Source organism: Battus philenor, unplaced genomic scaffold (genome assembly GCF_028537555.1).
Source record: "Battus philenor isolate CCGP_79_NKW_IND1 unplaced genomic scaffold, ilBatPhil1.0.hap1 SCAF_28, whole genome shotgun sequence".
Taxonomy (NCBI): Eukaryota; Metazoa; Arthropoda; class Insecta; order Lepidoptera; family Papilionidae; genus Battus; species Battus philenor.
In genome coordinates this window covers 7,181,564-7,200,706 of record NW_027181691.1, presented here as the reverse complement: position 1 = coordinate 7,200,706, position 19,143 = coordinate 7,181,564, and the positions used below count along the sequence as shown (strand labels likewise).

General features: G+C 31.3%; 2 protein-coding genes across 2 annotated transcripts; one reads left to right on the top strand and one right to left on the bottom strand.

The window, feature by feature from the left end:
• The first annotated feature begins 252 nt into the window (after nt 1–252).
• Osi2 (DUF1676 domain-containing protein Osi2) lies at nt 253–7,847 on the top strand. Its single transcript, XM_068769599.1, has 7 exons — nt 253–405; nt 1,469–1,635; nt 2,807–2,950; nt 4,569–4,702; nt 5,199–5,342; nt 6,685–6,842; nt 7,716–7,847. The coding sequence occupies exons 1-7, from the start codon at nt 253–255 to the stop codon at nt 7,845–7,847; spliced, it is 1,032 nt and encodes a 343-aa protein (XP_068625700.1).
• A 3,581-nt stretch (nt 7,848–11,428) lies between these two features.
• LOC137925829 (uncharacterized) lies at nt 11,429–16,083 on the bottom strand. Its single transcript, XM_068769288.1, has 3 exons — nt 16,018–16,083; nt 13,833–13,901; nt 11,429–11,881 (listed from the first exon to the last, which is right to left on the bottom strand). Exons 1-3 carry the CDS (start codon nt 16,081–16,083, stop codon nt 11,429–11,431), a joined length of 588 nt encoding a protein of 195 aa, XP_068625389.1.
• Between the last annotated feature and the right edge of the window lie 3,060 nt (nt 16,084–19,143).

The window sequence follows — 19,143 nt, the reverse complement described above, 5'->3', positions numbered from 1 at the left end:
TCCATGTGATGTATCGTCCAGAATCTCTCACGGAAGCCCCTCGAGCGAAATTACATTAACGAGGTTTAGGGTAAACGTCTTCCACTCTCTACCCTTTCAAAACTAAGGATTTTTAATGTAAATAAATAGTCTAGATAATTATAGGAAAATAACCCAAGTCTGCTTTTTTCGCAGATACATAAATTAAGAATGTTTTTATGATCAAATATCATCTTTGTATGTTTTTGTTTCAGAATATATTAATTTACCAAAATGTTGTATCAAGCCCGATGGCTCATGCTGGTGATAGCCGCAGCCCTAGCGCTGCAGTCAAAAGGAGAAGGAGGCATAAGATTACCAGATCAACCTCCGAAAGAAGAAACGGAAGGCCGGTCGTTGAATTTCGGTGGAGATCATGGAAGATCGGTAAGTTAAAAACATATTTGAATTTTTTTATGAAAAAATTTAAAAGCAGACTTTAGTTTAGAATCGAAATTAGTTTTTTTTTTAAGTAATAATAGATAATGCTTTATTTCTGAACCACGTTAAAATTACATTATAAAATTATTCTACACACTTTTTGCGGCCAACTCCACCGATACTTTTTTTGTATTTTTATCTCGTTCTCTTCTGCCATGATAAAGCAGAGACTATTTATACAATTAATAATTTATCATTAAAAATAATTGTCATCCCACAAATACCTTGTCGTCACCATTAAAAAATAAATTTGTGGTGAATCATGTTCATATTTTTAAATGTTGAATTTACAAAATCATATGCATCGTTTAAAGTAAGAAATGATTGGAATATAAAGAATATATAAAATATAACAAAACGGAAAATAATTTTTGAACAAAATGCATACATGAACATGTTACATGAATTTCTGATTCTATAAATATACCACATCTATTAATATTCCGCTTTAAAATATCACAATTTAAATTATTTTCAGTTTTAAACATATAGTAAGTCAAACAAACAAATCGAGTAAATCGTTTTAAAATTATAGACGAAGCGTAGTATTATGATAATAATAATCATAAATAAATAAATATTTACTAAAGCATTTATTACAATTTTTATCTAGATACCTGATATAAAATTAAATAGATTTCTGATTTATTATTGTTGTATATTAAATTTAGTTTTTAAAAACTTGACACATGCCTCTCTCTCTCTCTCTCTCTCGTGTGTAAATTGAAATAAATCTAAATATATGAGGGTTTAATAACTATTTTGTATTTAAATGTATGGGATATACAGGCTGATGGACACTAAGTGCTGGCCGCTTCCTCTCGTTCCTTTTGCAATTCTATAAGGAAGTCTTATTACCTGCAATGAACTATGTCTGAAATAATGTCCATGACATATTTCACGTAATGTAGTCTACTAAATTTTTAATACTTAAAATAAAATAGATATTTTCATAAAGTTTCCTTATTTATAACTTCATTATTGATAATTTCATCTAAAAATTTTCCAGCCTCAAGCCTCCGGTCGTGGTCTATTAGACTGGATAGGTCTTGGCGAGGACCAAGACCCTTATATTCAGCAAGCAACACAGCAATGTATCAATGGTGACTTGGCTGATTGCTTCAAAGCACAAGCTTTAAGATCTTTCGACGATTTCTTCGATAAACAAGCATACAAGTAAGTTAAAACTTCGATTATTATTACAATATTATAACGCCAACTTATCTAGAAGTTTGCAGACTGTCCACCTGAGTCAATAACAAACTTGAACGCATGTTTTTTAAGATCACTGTCACAGTATCCCTAATACAGTAGAAGTGCAATTCATTTTCAATTTTTATTATTGTCCCAAGTAATAAATTTATAACATAAAACTTTAGAGAAACTACACTGGAGTGTGTTGTAGAACCGAAATAGCTATGGTAGCCCAGCGATAGAAGACACTTGCGAACATAGATTGCAGATTCGATTACCAGGATACAGTATTCACACTATTCACATTAATTATATAGGATTACCAATGCTCACAAACAAGTTTCTAGTCGATGAGTCTCTGCATACAATAATAACATTGCGATCACATAGGAATCTTTAGGGGAAGCGTTTGCTTTGTAGTGGGCGTCTATGAGCTGAAACAACGTGTTTTATAACCGAGCACAGTTGAAATCAAAATAATTAAGTTACTAACATGAAGAATAAGGTGCAACTGTCTTGTTTTTATTTCTAGTTCTATCCTAAAGCTCAACCTAAAGTATATCGCCATTTTTCTTATATAAATATAACTGAAATTGCATACAGTCAATATTATCAAATATTATATCATGTATCAAGTATATATCATGTTTGCGATACTTTACTCTAAGATAGTGCTATTATAATGCGAATTTAATCTGTACATCGTAATACGCTTCTCTACATCCCTCTTATTATTTTGATCGGGCGATTGAACTAAAATTATTATTTACCTATTTATTATTCTCTGAAAACTGACAGATAGGTGAAGTGGCTAATATAGGAGAACACTGATGGTCTTTCTTTATTATTTTACATTTAGGTTTACTGTACTAAATTATCTTGAGTAATAAGACCGCCCATGGTACTTTTTTAGCTATTATGCACAAATGAATTTCATTTAGAGAGAATTAAATTAAAATAAAATTTTAAAAATAGGTATAATGAGGCCATGTCAATGTTTTCACAAATATTTAAAAACAAATAGTTATGCCGTCGGTGTCATAAGTAAATAATTCTGTTATCTACATATGCTTTAAAAATTGTATCAAAGCTGGCTAATAGCTATATATTAATAAAAATAGACAACGATGTATTAATGTACTACTGATTACAGGCTCTCCGATAACGCAGTTCTGGTTAAAGTTGAGTCCCAGGCAAGGGCTCTCGCACACGAGCCTCCAGAACTCAGTTCCCAACCTCGCAGTGAAGATTCAGATTGGGATGCTCTAGTTAAATTTGGAATGAGGAAAATTGAAAGGTAAAATACGTAATAAAAATTATCAAATGTTTTTTGTAATTAAGAGGGTTATACTTGAAATTTCTCAACAAAATCGATCAAAATTGTGAGAAGTTCCGTACAGTATTGAAATGACAATGTGCAAGCTAGATAATGCAAAGAACAGATGGCCTCTCGACCAACAGACATGGCGGAAGACATCCATCCAAAAGGTGGACGGACAGGCTTATTCAAATCGTCGAAAAACAAAGCTGGAGCTATTTCAAATCCTATATCCACTGTAGGACATAGACCTCCAACATAGTCAGAATCTCTAGCGATATTCTCTTTTTCTATCGAGCCTTGAAATTATGATAATGATAAAGACCATCGCTTTATATCATTTGTAAATAAATATATTACATATAATTTTATTTTCGAAAAATGTCTTGATTTTAATTAATAAAGGAATCACCACATTGTGACCTTAATGATAAGATCAAAGGTTATTTGAAAACATTGTCATGCACAGATCTGTAATTGTATCTGTAGCAAAAGCATTTAATAAGTTTTTTTTGCAATAACTATTAAAGTAAACAGGGCAGTAACGAACAAACGTTATTGACTGTATATGCAAATGAATCGTCGTGACCTTTTTGCTATTGGCGACTATTCCACTAAGCCGTGCCAACGCATAACAATAATGGTACTTGAAAGATGTTCCGACATTGTCCAAAACGGCATCTACTACGTTATGAAACGTATTTGTAGTAACATAGACAACGATGTAGATAAACATTCCGTTTTAGCATCCCATTGAAAAGAATTAGTTTATTTTATTGTTGTTATATCTACTATTTCAAACAAATTTTCGTTTTTACTTATTTTCTTTACACATCTACATTGATCTTAATTTTAAAACAACGATGCTAAACAAATATATTATGTTTTATACAAAAGTTCGTTCTTCAGAATATGATTTTATTGCACTGCTCAGAAAATAATCAAGACTGCAATTATGTTAACCGACATGTTAAAACTCAAACGTCAGCATTGTATTTTCAAAATTCTATATTTTTATTAAACTAACTTAACGTAGTTCAATGTATGATATTTTAAATAAATATTTTAAAAGTATATTCATTCTAAATAATAATAAAAAAATATTAATTTATCGGGTTACCTTTTACCAAGTAGATCTGTTTCATAGGAGATAGATTTAAATAAAATTGAATATTAAAAATTACGTGTGAACGTTATAGAACTATCTATAACTTTGTATGAATAAAAATTTAAGTAATGATCTTATCGTAAGTAATTGTCATTTTTAAATTAAATTGAATATCATTACCATCACTTTAACCGCAATATGCCTAATGATAGACATATACGCGAGCAATACGCGTTTTTTATGTGTAACAGTAAATACCGCCCAAGCGCTACAGTCTGTTAAATGCTTTAAAATTTAAAACTTTGTGCGAAGTCAGCTCATTAAAAGATTTTGCAGTAGAAACCAGAGACTCGCAGAGTGACGTAAATAACTTCATACTCGAAAACCCTTTCTGCCGATGTTGGATACATGCGCTGAAAAACTTTTAGCTTGTTTGTTTATTATTGGCTTATTCTTATTATATTATGCTACAAAATTCTTTCATTGCAGGTTCCTAAGATCTACAGCTTTAGAAATGCAGTTAGACGACGAAGTGACGTCGAACGGAGTCATTGCTCCACGCTTCTTGGATCAAATCGCCGACGAAGTAGACATTATTGAAGATAAAAAAGCATCACCTTTCCGTGAGCATAAATTTATTTCTTCAACTAATTGGTTACATAAACGTATCCAGTTAGACATTGTTACTGGCCAGAATTATTGACTAATAAATTAAAAAATATATTTATTTTTAATTTTTCGAATTAAAAATAGTATTTAAATGCGAATAAATGGGAATCAATAGAATTACAGAATAATACTACCGGTTATATAAGAAATCTACGTGCGAGGCCTATATCCATTAGTGGACGTCCTCGGCTAAAATGATGATAAGAAAAAGTAAAAAGTAAAAATAAAGTAATATTACTCGAAGAAAACTAAAAAAGAAACAAATAGTTATGCAAATGTTTTAAACGATGTAAAAATTGCAAATTGTGAATCGTGAATCTAAACGTTTATTTAATTTTTTCTATTTCTTATGATATAAATACTTAAGTGATTTACAAAAAAGATAATACGGTAATCTAGATAAAAATATTTCAATAAATATAATTTAAATTGCGTAATTCTCTTTTAAAGGTCGTCATAAGTTGAAAAAACTCATCATTCCTATGCTGTTGATCCTCAAGCTGTTCAAGTTGAAGCTTCTTCTGTTCCTGCCTCTCATTCTTGGTCTCGCAAGCTTCAAGAAGTTCCTTGGATTTATGGCCCTCATTGTTCCAGGTACATTTGAAACTTTTCTCTTTAATATCGCTTGACAATAACATACACTAGTAGAATACATTAGTGAAAACTTAACATTTGACACTGAAGATGCAACTAACTAATTCACTTAATACATGTCCACATACTTTATCTTTACGAATGTTATTGGCATAATAAGCTATTTATCGCTATCTTGAGGGACCACTCATTCATATTATAATCAATTTAGGATCATTTACAGTGAAGACTAATGTACGCTTTGAAAAGAATGTCAGAATTTGAATTTGAATGAGAAATTGAAGTTGATTTTGAAAAAGCCAATTTGATACAAAAAAGAACCACATTAAGCTCCCCTATAAACCCCATTCTACGAAGGTTCCTAACTTTACCTGATTATAGAAGACCTCACAACAAACTCAGAGGAATATTTTTGTTATCTATAATGTCCTTATAACAGTTATATAGCAGTTCATTTTTATAACAGCTTAAAAATCGGAAGAATATAATTTTTTTCTAAGCTTTTGTTAGATAAACTTCTTTCATTAATTTTATGTTATCATATCTCTCTATCTATTTTATCTCGAAACATTACACAGGAGTGTATTGTAAAACCGAACAGTTGCCTTCAAAATGTTTCTAAATTTATATAGAGTCGCCTTCAATTAAATATTAAAGTTCAGAAACATTACTATCGAACTCAGATGTATTTCGAACATCAGTATTATAAAAATATATTCATCTTACTTTAAAACTCATAGCTTATTTTAGTATGTCATTAAAATTTACACACAGGGTACTCTTTTAAATAAAATCACGTTGTATATTTAATTTTTATTTTTTTCATTACTTTTAAACATCAGGTAACTCAAATTCAAATTCCAAATAATTTATTTCAAGTTGGCATTGGTACCTATGATTGGTTAATTACTTTAAAATTATAAGAAGTAATCTACCACCATTTCAGAATGCTGATCTGCTAGAAGAACCGCTTATAAACAAAAAGGTTACTCTGTTTAAATGAAATTGAACAATGTTCCATATATAAATTATAATATCTACGATGTAAACAAGTTAAAAAAACTAAGTTTCACAAGTTTCGATTGACAAAAACTTAAATGCTATAAGATTAATTTCATAACATGCTTTTAATTTAGTTTTAAAACTAAGAAAAGAAAAGTATACTTATTAATACATGCACCCAGACCAATGAATAATTTGTTAACTTATCAAGACGAAATTTTGCTTTTAAAGGCGTTACCAGTTTCATTTCTCACTAGAAATTTTTACTTCAATCCGTTTTTCAGCAATAACTTTAAGTTGCTCTTAAGAGAAATGTTAAATTTGATAATTTTTATTTCAGGTGTCATTGGTTACTTCAAATTCTGCAAGCCTAACCTATCGTCTCCGTTTTCGTCAAACCACTACGCAGGACCTCAGTACTCTCCCGCGGGAATTGGAATCAACCACGGTCCATACAGAGAAACACCACCGGCGCATTATGGTCAATACGAAAACTATGTGAGTAGCATATCTTGACATAATATTATTAACGACAGTAATATTGTGATGATAATTTTACTTTGATTGATTTTCTAGACAAGTAAACATGATATACATGTAAATAAGTGCGCAATAAGTTCTCGCCGCTTTTTTTTAATGTGTCTGAATCATGCAGAAATATTAACGTTTATATTATTTTCTATCATTGCCTTCAAGTTTTTACCATCAATCTGGCAAAGCTCGAATACGGTTAAGTTAAAAGTGGTCGTCTTTTAAAGAAATTTACGAATCAAGCCATTTCTCGTCGACGTTATATGTGCGACACTCGTTTAAAAAAAAAACTACGTCGTTAATTAGAAAAAAAAACTGTTTATGAAAATTAAAACAATTACAAGATCAGCAGAAGTAAGTGCTGTTAAAATGAAAAATAACTCGCAATTTGTCGAAGCAATTTCCAATGTCATTTACTTTTTCTTACTAATCTTGAGACTCTTTGAACTGGACTCATTTTATTGTCTAAGAACGCAACGTATACCATGTATCACAGATATACACCGTTCTATTGTATAGTAGTAGAAAAACTTTAAAATAGTAAACATATAGTTCATTTTTTAGCAAAATGTTTAGATAGTTTACGGCTTTTTTCAATGACCCTGTATAAGTATATATAATCATTTTGGAGCTATATTAGAGTGCGATAAGCTAATAACTTCTGGCAGTACAATATATCTTACCATGTTATCATTACATTGTTTATTATTATCAATCATCATCATACATTAATTTACATCAAATGATCTAAACATTCACGCATTCATTTCTTTAAAACGTTTACATCTATGTCTAATGTTATACGTAAGTTATATGAACATGAATTGAACTTTGTTCTAGGGAGGACATAAATATGGATCCAGTGGCATCGCCTTCAGAGATCACGACGTAAGCCCACAGGACCTGGCATACCAAGGATGGGAATACAGAAACAAAAATACGGGCGAAGAAATCAAAGCTGAAGAACCATAAAGACTGAATGTTAATAATTGTTATTATAAAATTTATTTTTTAATTTCCATTAGCCATTTTACAATAGCCATGACTGTCTTTGTAAAATTTTAAAAATGAGGTCAGCTTTCATAATTATGAAGGCACTCACTTATATTATAATTTTAAGAGTATTTTGGTTGTATTTGTTAAATATTTTTAAATGAAACCAGTTTTAGATTTTAAATTAATTCCGATAATATACTATCGGTTACATTGTAAACTTTATAAGTTTGGTGTAAATATAATTAAATCTATTTTGTCAGTTAATATAGTCTGCAATATTTTAACGTACTTGTTTATTTTTATATTAATTAAACATGTAATGAAATAATTTTTAATATCACACGAAAATCATTTCAAATAGTTATTTGCTCAATCATTGTTATTTAATACACTCAAATTCTTATTTAAAGTTAACATACGTTGTTTATTGTATCAACAACATCCCCGAATGCGGTCTAAAAAAATTATGATTCGCTTTCATACAAACACTAGGCAATATGTTTTATTTATAAATATGTTGATGAAGTATTATAACAGCGTTACCGTTACTTTTTATTTATCTGCAAATTGTTAAAAATAATAAATTATTTTTTAAACTAAAAATAACACTTTTCTTGACCATTAAACTTTCTATTTAATTTATTTAAAGTATAGCTTGCTTGTCTGAAGTATCAGTATATAGGGCACACCGCTCATGCGACAGTTAACTGTTCGGACTAAAAGGTTCTCGGGTGATGACCACTGGTCAGTAGACGGGGCGGGACTAGGCCCCTTGACTAGGTAGACCGACGACATAGCTAAGGACGCGAGAAGTCACTGGCTCCTGCTATTCCGTGATGTCGAGCATAGGCCTTTTGATAAGGAAATATTATATACATTTAATATAAAATTGAAAACTTAAGATAAGTTCTTTACAATTTTTGTATTTTGGCAATTGTTGGTAATATGCCATAAACTTAATTTGGTCTATGTAACCTATAAAAACTGAGTTAATAATTATAATTTCACATTATGTTTCACATACGAAGTAAAATATTATTATATTTACCACGATATGTATGTTTGCTTTTGTAAAATTTATATTAAAAATTCTAGCGATCTAAAAACTGGCGTATTAGCTCGCTCGTACTAACATGCACACAAGATCTTTGTAATAACAGCATTCTTCCTTTTCTTCAACACAAAAAATACTTAGTCTTTGCACGATTAGCTGTATCTAAGCTCGACCTTTCCAAGAGTAAACGTTAAAAAAGTAATCTTTACAGTTAAATAATTTTTGAAGGACCTAATTCGAACCTTCGACGTACCATCGCAAGTCACAGTCCTCTACCGCTGAGCTATCATTGCTTCAGATGTTTTTTTATATTATTTGTAACATTTTTCAAATTATAAATGCGTATAAATTGTCTACTGCTCCTATTTGCACTAATCGTGAGTTATAACACCATGTTACCATAATAACACAGTTTGTGTTGTATAAGTTACGAGTGCTTGTTGGCATCATTCTGTATAAACGTAGCCAATAACGATAAATCAGATATACACAAATGTTCTGTATTGCTCTTTGTATTGCATTAGTGTATTATTGTTATAATTCTTGGTCAAAATATTGATATTTGATTTGTCATTAGAAATTTAAAATCTTTTAAATTTTTTCTTAATATTTTTTTAATTCACTTCTCTTAAGGTTTTGAAATGGAAATCACAGAATAGCAAAAGCAGCGTAGGATGAAAAGCATAAGGTATACAGACGAATTTCTTAAGTACGTTGAACGACGCTTGATGCAGACCGCTTCCAACCGGTAGAAATCTTTAGGAAAAATCTTTGGCCATCATTGAATGTCTTATGACTAAACAGATGATAATGATCAAACTCTACTTGCAGTGCCAGTTAATAACATTTTACGTTTTAGAATATTTTACGTTTACATTACAATACGACGCTCCTTCGGTAAGCCCCTACTAGATGGACCGAAAGGAATAATCAAGGTCTGGATACGAGCAGCCCATTATGGTTCATAATGGCGATCTTTGAGGGTGGACCACTCCACGCAGTGGGCATCAATCGGCTGACTTGATGATGATTCAATAAATTTAGGAACCTGGAAAAAGAAGAGCGTATTAGTATTTTTTATCATTTATTAGATTTTACACTTAGGTTAGTGATTTAATTATGGTTATCTTAGGAATAAAACATTATTTGAAGATTTATATTAAATAAAAGTTTAAAACATAAACAAACAGTATCACAATTGCAACATAAATATTAACAGGTGTTTCTGGTGACAAAAAACAACCGTAGCTAGTAATGGCTATGAACTTTAGATGAATCTTAACATGCGATCTGATCTGAACGCTTCGTCATTTAATACAGCGAACGCATTCAAAGTTTTGACTTTTGATTGTTTATTATTCAAAAGTATTCGACCCCTCGACAAGTTTTTATCAAGTACAAAAATGATACTTCCTACTAAACAATTTTTTGTGCATGAATAGTCCTGCGGAATAAGACTTGTGATTGGTCGCGGGTTCGATTGTCGGGGTCTTTCATAATTCACACTTTCTGCACTAATTATATAGGAATGCTATTACTCACCAACAAGTTTCCAGATGATGGGCAGCAGGGTCCTCTGCGTACCATAATACTACACTGCGATTGCTAACGCGTCTGTAAAGCGTGGCGATTACCGTATATCCTCATAGATATCTTTGGCGGAAGGCTATGCTTTGTAGTGGGTGTCTATGGGCTACAACGAGGAACATCTAAAACATCTTTTTTTTAGTCGTTCCCTCATAACTAAGGGTCTTAGTCAATCATGCCAGTCCTCCCTACCGGACTTCTCCAGGTTTATGAAAAGCTTTTAGGAACTGTGCGCAAAGATGTTGTTTGCCTTTATAATAGCATTAATCCAGCGAGTAGTTGACTAACATACAATAATCTTTCTTAAAATATACGAAATCTCAAAAGATGCCAATAAGAACTTGTGTTAATTTACAGGATACGGACTATTAAATTTCTTCAAAATCTATAATTAGTTATCGCTTTGGTCAAACCGATTTCGTTGTTTATAATTTTTCTTCATCAGATTACAATTTTTGAAAAAAAAATACTGAAACAGTTTTTTACAAAATTTATTTTAAATAAAAATACAGTAGTAAAAAAGCTATACAAATTGCAAAAAAAATTTGGATACAATTCTTAGTACTATTCAATTGATTGCATAATTACAAATATTATCGTACAGTCCATAGAGTCATAATATGTCAGACCCTCATGTATATTTCAGACCCGACTTTAAATTAAAAAATAAAAAATACCCATTTGTACCTTGTAAAAAAAACGTTTCGATAGTTTTAAAAAATGTTTTAATATGGTTTAACAAATAAATAAAGAAATTTTACTATTATTTTTTACAATTTGCCCTGCCTCTATATAACTTGTTTTGTAAACATATAGTCATAAGAATAGTCTTTATAAAGTTATTCGTCTAAACATTAACTTTTTATATTATTCTTAGGATAGGATATCTAACAAAAATCAATTAAGCACGATCCCGTTACCAATATTTTTGAACGTGCGCCCTAACAATATCTTCTCCATCTTCTTTACTTAGGAATTCAATTTCGTCTAAATCTTTTAGTATATAAACATCTCTCTCATTATCCCTCCTATACCTGTAATGAAATGGTAGCTTTTGAAAAGGCATAGGATATCTCATTAGTTTTAAATTCTTCTTTGACTTCTTCCTTTGGTTCATTTGAGTAGTTGCTTCACTATCAACATTCGCTGGATATGACTTCTCTATGTTTGAAACTTTAGTAGGTTGCATAGTTGCCAAGTTAAAGTTTCTTCTGTATTTTGATTTAGTCTTCTTTATAATCTTCTGGACTGTTCTCTTTGGTAGTTTCTTGATTGTTTTTCTCTTTCTCTTCCTATCTTCATAATACTTCTTGGGCATGCGCAGTAAATTTTCTGGTTTTTCTAAGTATGTTCTGTTTTGTGGCGCCACCTAAAATTAATCAAAATTTCATCATTATCACCATCACCTCAGCCGTAGGATGTTCACTGTAAGACAAATATCTCCCCTATAGATTTCCAATAAGAATGCTTTGAAGCGGTCCACAACCAGCGTTTTCGACGACCTTAATGTCTATGCACCTGGTGGTTTGACATCCTTCGCATCGCTTACCAGTCCCTGGTCTTCACTCCAGAAACTTAAATTCCAAAATTTATTATCCCACTATTCAAATGTACTACAATCGATTGTAACACATTTCACGTATCATTTGTATTATCATTCAAAATCATGTTCACCCTAATAGACAGACAGCTAACAAATTGATTTATGATTTATATCTTTTATATATGATTGAGGTTGAGAAATACAATTCTGTCAAGAGCTTATTACTCACTTTTCAGAATAAATGGTGAGCGTAAATGTGAAAGATCTTTGTCAATGTAACATATAATAATAAAAATAACTTATTTTATTAAATTTCTGCCGCAGTCCAACAAAAAGATTAATTAATTAAATACAATATAATTTAAAGTGATCATTGTATTTACTGTTTTATTCTCAATAAATAACTAAAATAAGCAAAAATTAGTTTAAATATATCATTAAAATAGTTAAATAAAAATAAAAATAGTTACTAGATTGTAATGCTTTGTGTTAAAACGATATTTTGCATTACATCCAAACAGTTTTTTATTTTGATAGCTGTCAAATATTTGACATCTAGGAAAAGACGTTTAATTAAAAAACTTTTTGAACTTTCCTCATGTCTTAAAAAAAATATAAAAAAACAACCGAATAAATTCACGCTTATCCAAATATTTTGCTATTTTATTTTATTCGTTAAATTAGCCTTGTATTGATCCTATTATTAGGATAATAGAACAATCTTCTACTTTGGCGAAGCGGTAAATACCGTAATCACTTATCTTTAGAAATTCCTTTTCTCTTTGTGATATATATAATACTATAATCCACATAAAACATTGCATTCCGAACGTCGAACGCACGAGTTTTTTTAATCGCTAATAATACCAGGCCGTCACTGTTAAGAAAATATGTTACAAAGCAAATATAAAAATAACGTCTGCTAAGGTGACCTTTCTATAGTTTTGTATGTTACGTTTGACAACACGCTGTAACTGTGTCCAAATAGATCTTATTGCACAGTTATCTTTAGCTATTTTAGAATATATAAAAAAAAATATTGCCACATTTTAAAAAGCAATATACTTTTATAACTTAGTTTCCAAATCATCACAATATATTTAAAAAAAATTAATTCGTTTACTTTCGTATATAGACCCACAGATAGCTTCCTTAGTTTAGAACCAAGCAGTGGCTCATCTCAGCGGTAGAGGACTGTACCTTGCAATTATAGGCCGCGGGTTCTATTCCTGAGATACAGTCTTATAAATCACACATCGTGCATAAGTTAGGATTGCTACTGTTCACATACAAATTTCCATAGGATGGGCAGCAACATACTCCACTTACCATAATACTACACTGCAATCGCTAACCCGTTTGATATAAATAACTGTGGAAGAAGCATATGCTTCTAGGCATTGGCATAGGCCTCTCACCAGGCATAGGCCTGTCCGTCGATGTCTATGGGTGAAAACGACGTCGGCGAGCTATAGGTTGATTGACAAGTTTTTATTTATATATTTCACTTCATACAGAGAATCATTTACAGTGAGGACTAGTGAACGTCATGAGAAGAATGCCAAGTGAGTCCAATTTGGTTGAAACTGGTATTGAACATAATCATAAATTTTGCTTTTGTTTGAATTTGTATACCAACTAAAATGTCATATAAAGGTAAATAAACTGTAAATTTCCTTACAGTCTTTAAAGCAGAGTTTGAAATCGTTTTATATTGAGTACATTACAGTACATAAAATAGGAGATTAACAATATCAAAGCGATAAACTGTACTTACAGATATTAAATGTGTGATGTAAGGAGAGTTCGCTATAGTGTGATTTTTCTCTTCCACAGTCGACGTGTCCTGAAAATTTAAAACTTATCTATATTTAGGTGTTACACCGACATAACTCGCAAAAATTTTCTTTTTTTTTTTGTCTGAAGTGGCAGCGAGCAAGGCACATCACTCGTCCAACCTATGGCCGATGGGTACTGAAAGGCTCTCGAATCGCGAACTCGAGCCGGTAGATGCGGCGTGCCCCCCCCCCCCCGCTGTTGTTCGCGGAAGTTCGTTACTTACAGGCAGCGCAAGACCGGTCATCATAACGATCTTTGGAGAAGACCTATGCTTTGCAGTGGTCGTATATAAGCTTATATGAGTATTATAAAGATAACGAAGTTTTAAAAGTAGTCATACTAGTGTTGTACCCCGGAATTGCCTTAACATGTACAACACCGATGTAATAAATTATAAACGAATCGATTTTATTCAATTGAAAGGGAACAAAGGCTTGATCGTGAGGCAATTGATTAAAGTAAATTAATCCAATTTACAATGCGTTTAGCAAAGGCATTGATGGATCAATGCAATCACTTACTACCCACGCACTCGGCATGTCAAACGCGCCAAGTTTAATTTGAATAGCGGCTCCAAATACTCAATAGTATAATGGTTTGACACAGTAGACTCAACTAAATAAACGTAGCCCTTTAAAATTATAATCAATTGGTTGTTGTATGAAAAATATATATCACCGCCTTTTTTTCCTACAACATTCTAAATCATAAGATTAAAAGATCATACATAAGACTGGAAAATACCATATACTATAGCTGTCTGTGCTTAGCATAGTGAATCAACGCTCCGGTAATGAAACTATCTTGTGGGTGGAATTTTGTAGTTTCTATATTCTTGAATTCTTAGTTAACCTATACTTAACAAAAAATAAATACATTTAAAAACCTTTTAAGTTAAACGGTTTTTTGATACCCATATTGTGGTGGTTGTGGAAAAATATGTACCTAGTCCGCTATATTGGAACGGCGTCCATCTTGAATTTTAAATTTTGATATAATCATCGTGTTTTACTAGTGTAGCCTTTTCATTTGATACCCATATTGAGAGGGTTAAGGAAAAATATGTAATCCGCCATTTTGTATCGGCGGCCATCTTAGATTTATAATGTTATTGATTTTATTAAATTGTATTGTCATCTAAATTAAATGTGTGTACCAAATTTCAGATCAATTTGACAACGGGAAGGTGCTTAAATTTTAATTGCTAATTTTGACCCAAACAAATTAATTCCGTACGGGTCGAACTAAATAAAACCGTTTAAAAATCGAACCTAATTTCAAGTTTATAAGCCTTATTGTTCCACAGATATAGTGATAAGTCGGTACAAAGATGGGAACCTTTTTATATACACATAGTAAATTAAAATGTCAGCCGATAAACGCACTCTGCAAAGCCTTCCCCAAAAAAACGCCACAATTACCAACCTTGCGCTGTCCGCATCCAAAACTTTAATTGATATGTTATCAGTCCAGTAAGTGGTGAACCTACTCACACCGCGTCTAACATAGTAAGTAAATACTTAGTAAATACTTTTTGTAATTACTAATTAAAACTTCCTTAAATAGAAGTAACTAATACATACCTAAATTACATATTCATTTGAAGAATATTATTTATATACACACACAAGTAAAATGATGTTAATTATATCTATTTCAATTACAATACTTCTCTAACTTTTATGAACATTTAACCATTTGCTGACTCTTTAATGGTGTTTTTTTTTATTCATTCTCTTTTAAGACTCTTTGATTTAACTAGAGAGCGAGATTATTCCAAATTAATATACTTTGAAAAGGGAAGAAAATTTAAAGATAAAGATAAAGTAACTTCCCTTTTATAATTACAGCTAATACGAAAATAAATTTCATAAACGGCTCTCTTTTTCTAATCGCGAAAACTGAAAATATTTACAATAACAGCTTTTTTTAATATTTGCCTAAAAATTTCTAATTAGATTCTTTTGAGTAAGTACTTTTGAAAACACTTAATAAAATAGTTTTTAATTATGATCGAACGAAAAAACAATTTTTATAAAGTGAAATAGAAATGTTTTAAATATCAATACTTAACTTTTTAATATTCTTGATAAGAAATTAAGTTTAAATTTCGCTTGACTTACCTGAACGGATTCAGAAGCATTAGACACTTTTAAAATTAAATTAATCAGCAATATAATTAACAACATCATTAATATGAATTCCCATCGGTACTGTCGAACGCACATACAAGGTAGAGTCGAGTAGAACAACTTTTATAAACTATGGACAAAGTTTATCACGATAGAAACCCAAAACACCATTGTTCTCTAACCTCAATGCGAGGTGTTTGAAAAAAGTAACCAAAGGAGTTAGTCGTAGACGAACACTTTTTATTCTAATGTGGGAAAGTTATTCCTTTTTACAATACTAAGGAAGATAAACAATAGGGTTTTCCTGATCTACTGGCACACATTTTTAAATGTCATCATTGATACTGTTGATACGTATATGAGTGAACATTATAACCAAGTGAACTTAGGTCGAAAATTATTCGTGATTTTGTCATCAACATATCAAACCAGTAAGTACATTTTATTAAGCATTTCTAAATAAAGTATTCAGGTATGACATTTGAAGCTACGAAGATATAATCCTTAATAAAGTGTCTCCTTCCGACTTTAGGAAACTGTACCAATAATTCGTTATTATGAAGATGGCAACGGCTTCTCTTGTATAAAATTACTAAAAATGCGGGACTCTCGTTGGATAAGACTAGACTAAGAGCGAAAAGTTTAAAGGTTCCTTTGGAAGCCTTGGCTTAAGCTGCTGCTGTTGTGCCATGGTGCTTCAAGCCTGCCAAGCTTGCCTCTTCTTCTTAAAGTGCCATCTTCTTACGAAGGTCGGTGACCATTAGGGCAATCTTAATTTTGACACACTTCGCTTTTCGTGAGTCCAAGCTCTTAAAGCTCATAAATAACAGTGCTAGAGGTACTCTTTACACACTTAACATTTCTATTCGAAGCTCGATAGAATCGGATTACGGCTCTTTGGTTGGTATTATTGACAAACTTATAGTCGTACAACAAACAAGTGGCATGTGCCCGGCATTTCCTTACGATAACGAACCAAGTAAGGAGATCTGTAGACGAACAAGACTTATGGGCATTGCTTAGCGAATTGGCGAGTAGTGGTGAACACACAGCGCACACACAGTGCCGGTCTGGCGTTGAAATCAGGGAGGAGACAATAGCCTCCCTGATAGGCGAAAAAGAAACTAGGAAAGAATTCCTCGCTTGTTGCAAGAAAATAGTTAAAAACGTTATACAAAAAAATAAAAATCCAAATATACATTAAAAAATGTAATAAAATGTGATAAAATAAAACTCAAATGTGATATATAATGTATAATAGAAAATAAGTAAAAATGTAAAATGAAAAAATGTTATAAACAAAGAAGAAAGAATGATAGATGAACAAAGCAAAAGGGTAAGAAAGTAGAAATGTAGCATGAAAGATAGATAATAGACCGAAAGAGAAAGTAAAATATGAAAGAAGAGAGAGAAAATAAAAAATCATGTGAAAAATTAAATTGCAAATAAAGTCCCTGTCCCACCATAAATAGGGGTACGGGAGGCCCCCAATAGCGGGGGTCATAAAAAAAAAGAACACGGCGCGCAGAACAGATGGCCGCAATGGCCTCAGGATTCAGAAGTGGTGACCACGGACTGGCAAGGGCAGTGCGGGATGTTGCTCACAGGATTAATAAACGAATCTTATGAGGTCGTCGCTAGATACAGGTATAGGTAGACGCTGGATACAGACCGCTTCTTACCAGTCCAATCGGAAAATCATTTGAAAAACTATGTTGAACAGTGAGCTCTCTATAGCTGAAATGACGATAATGTTTGCTATTGTCATATTATTGATAATTTTATGTCTAAGTATTTTTATTCAGTTATTATTAAAAGAGTTACAAGATAAAAATTAGTTGTCTATTGAAGTTCGTATCTAAGTGAAACAATGTTCCATATATAAGTTAATATATTTTATAACACTTCCAGAACTTTGCTCGCTGTGTTCGTAATAATAATAGGTGGATTTAAGACAGGATGCTGGAAATATTAAATTACATGCTCCCGACTAAATCTCTTTAAGATATTATGACGCTGAAAATATATTCGGAGATGAAATAATGTTTTCCTGGGTAAATGTTTTAATTTTTTTTTGTATACATAAAACATATAAAATAATAAAAGCAATAGAAACCCTTTACTGATTTAAATATGAATTTTCTTCCGTTGGCCTAACGTATATGTTCTCAAGTGACAACCACTTTCTCTTTAATGTTTCATTTCCTTTCCAAAATGTGTTCTAAATTGGAATAAGCTCCTTCTGGACTTAAATAAAAAGAGAAAGTATAAAAGGAAAAGAAAATTAATGTGTCAGCAAATCGGTATACGTTCATAAAAGTTAGAGATATATTGTCGTTGAAACGGACCTAGTTAATATCACTTTACTTGTGTGTAAATTAATACAACACTGTATTCGAGTGCGTATATGTAATTTAGGTTTTACTAACTTCTATTTAAATATATTAGTAATTAGTTAAAAAAGGTATTTACTATGTTAGAGGCAGCGTGAGCAAGTTCATCACTTACAGGACCGACATCATAATCAAGGTTACGGGAAGTCGCTGGATGCGGGAAGTGGTAGACCGGTCATTTTGGCTATCTTTGATGAAGGCTCAAGCTAAAGGCTTATAGCTTAAAAATAAAAAGATAAACATAAGTCATTATACAATTAAATGTTTTATATAAATTGAATGTGATAGAGAATATATGCACAAATAACTCGCTGTTTGTCAATAGATGGCTCTGGCAGTAGCTTTAGTAGATTTTTACATAACCATAATGTCGTGTCCCGAGCTTATATGTGGTAAACGAACCTATCTCACAAACGGTTTTACCCAGACAGTAGCAAAAAATCAAAGAAATAAACTTAGCTAAACACCTACAAAATGTATATTTTAAAATATATATATAATTTATATTTTAAAATATATATAGAATTAATGTTCCCTATTTTTTTCTTATTCGGAACATTATTATAGAATAAAAGAAACACGATATTTACTATTTTAAACGCTAATTTTACAATATTTTCATTATTCATCATATATTATTATAATTCTTCTATGTTATGTTAACCACAAAATTATTTAATGTGTATGTTTGTTTGTTTACCACAAAATTATTTAATCTTTTTCA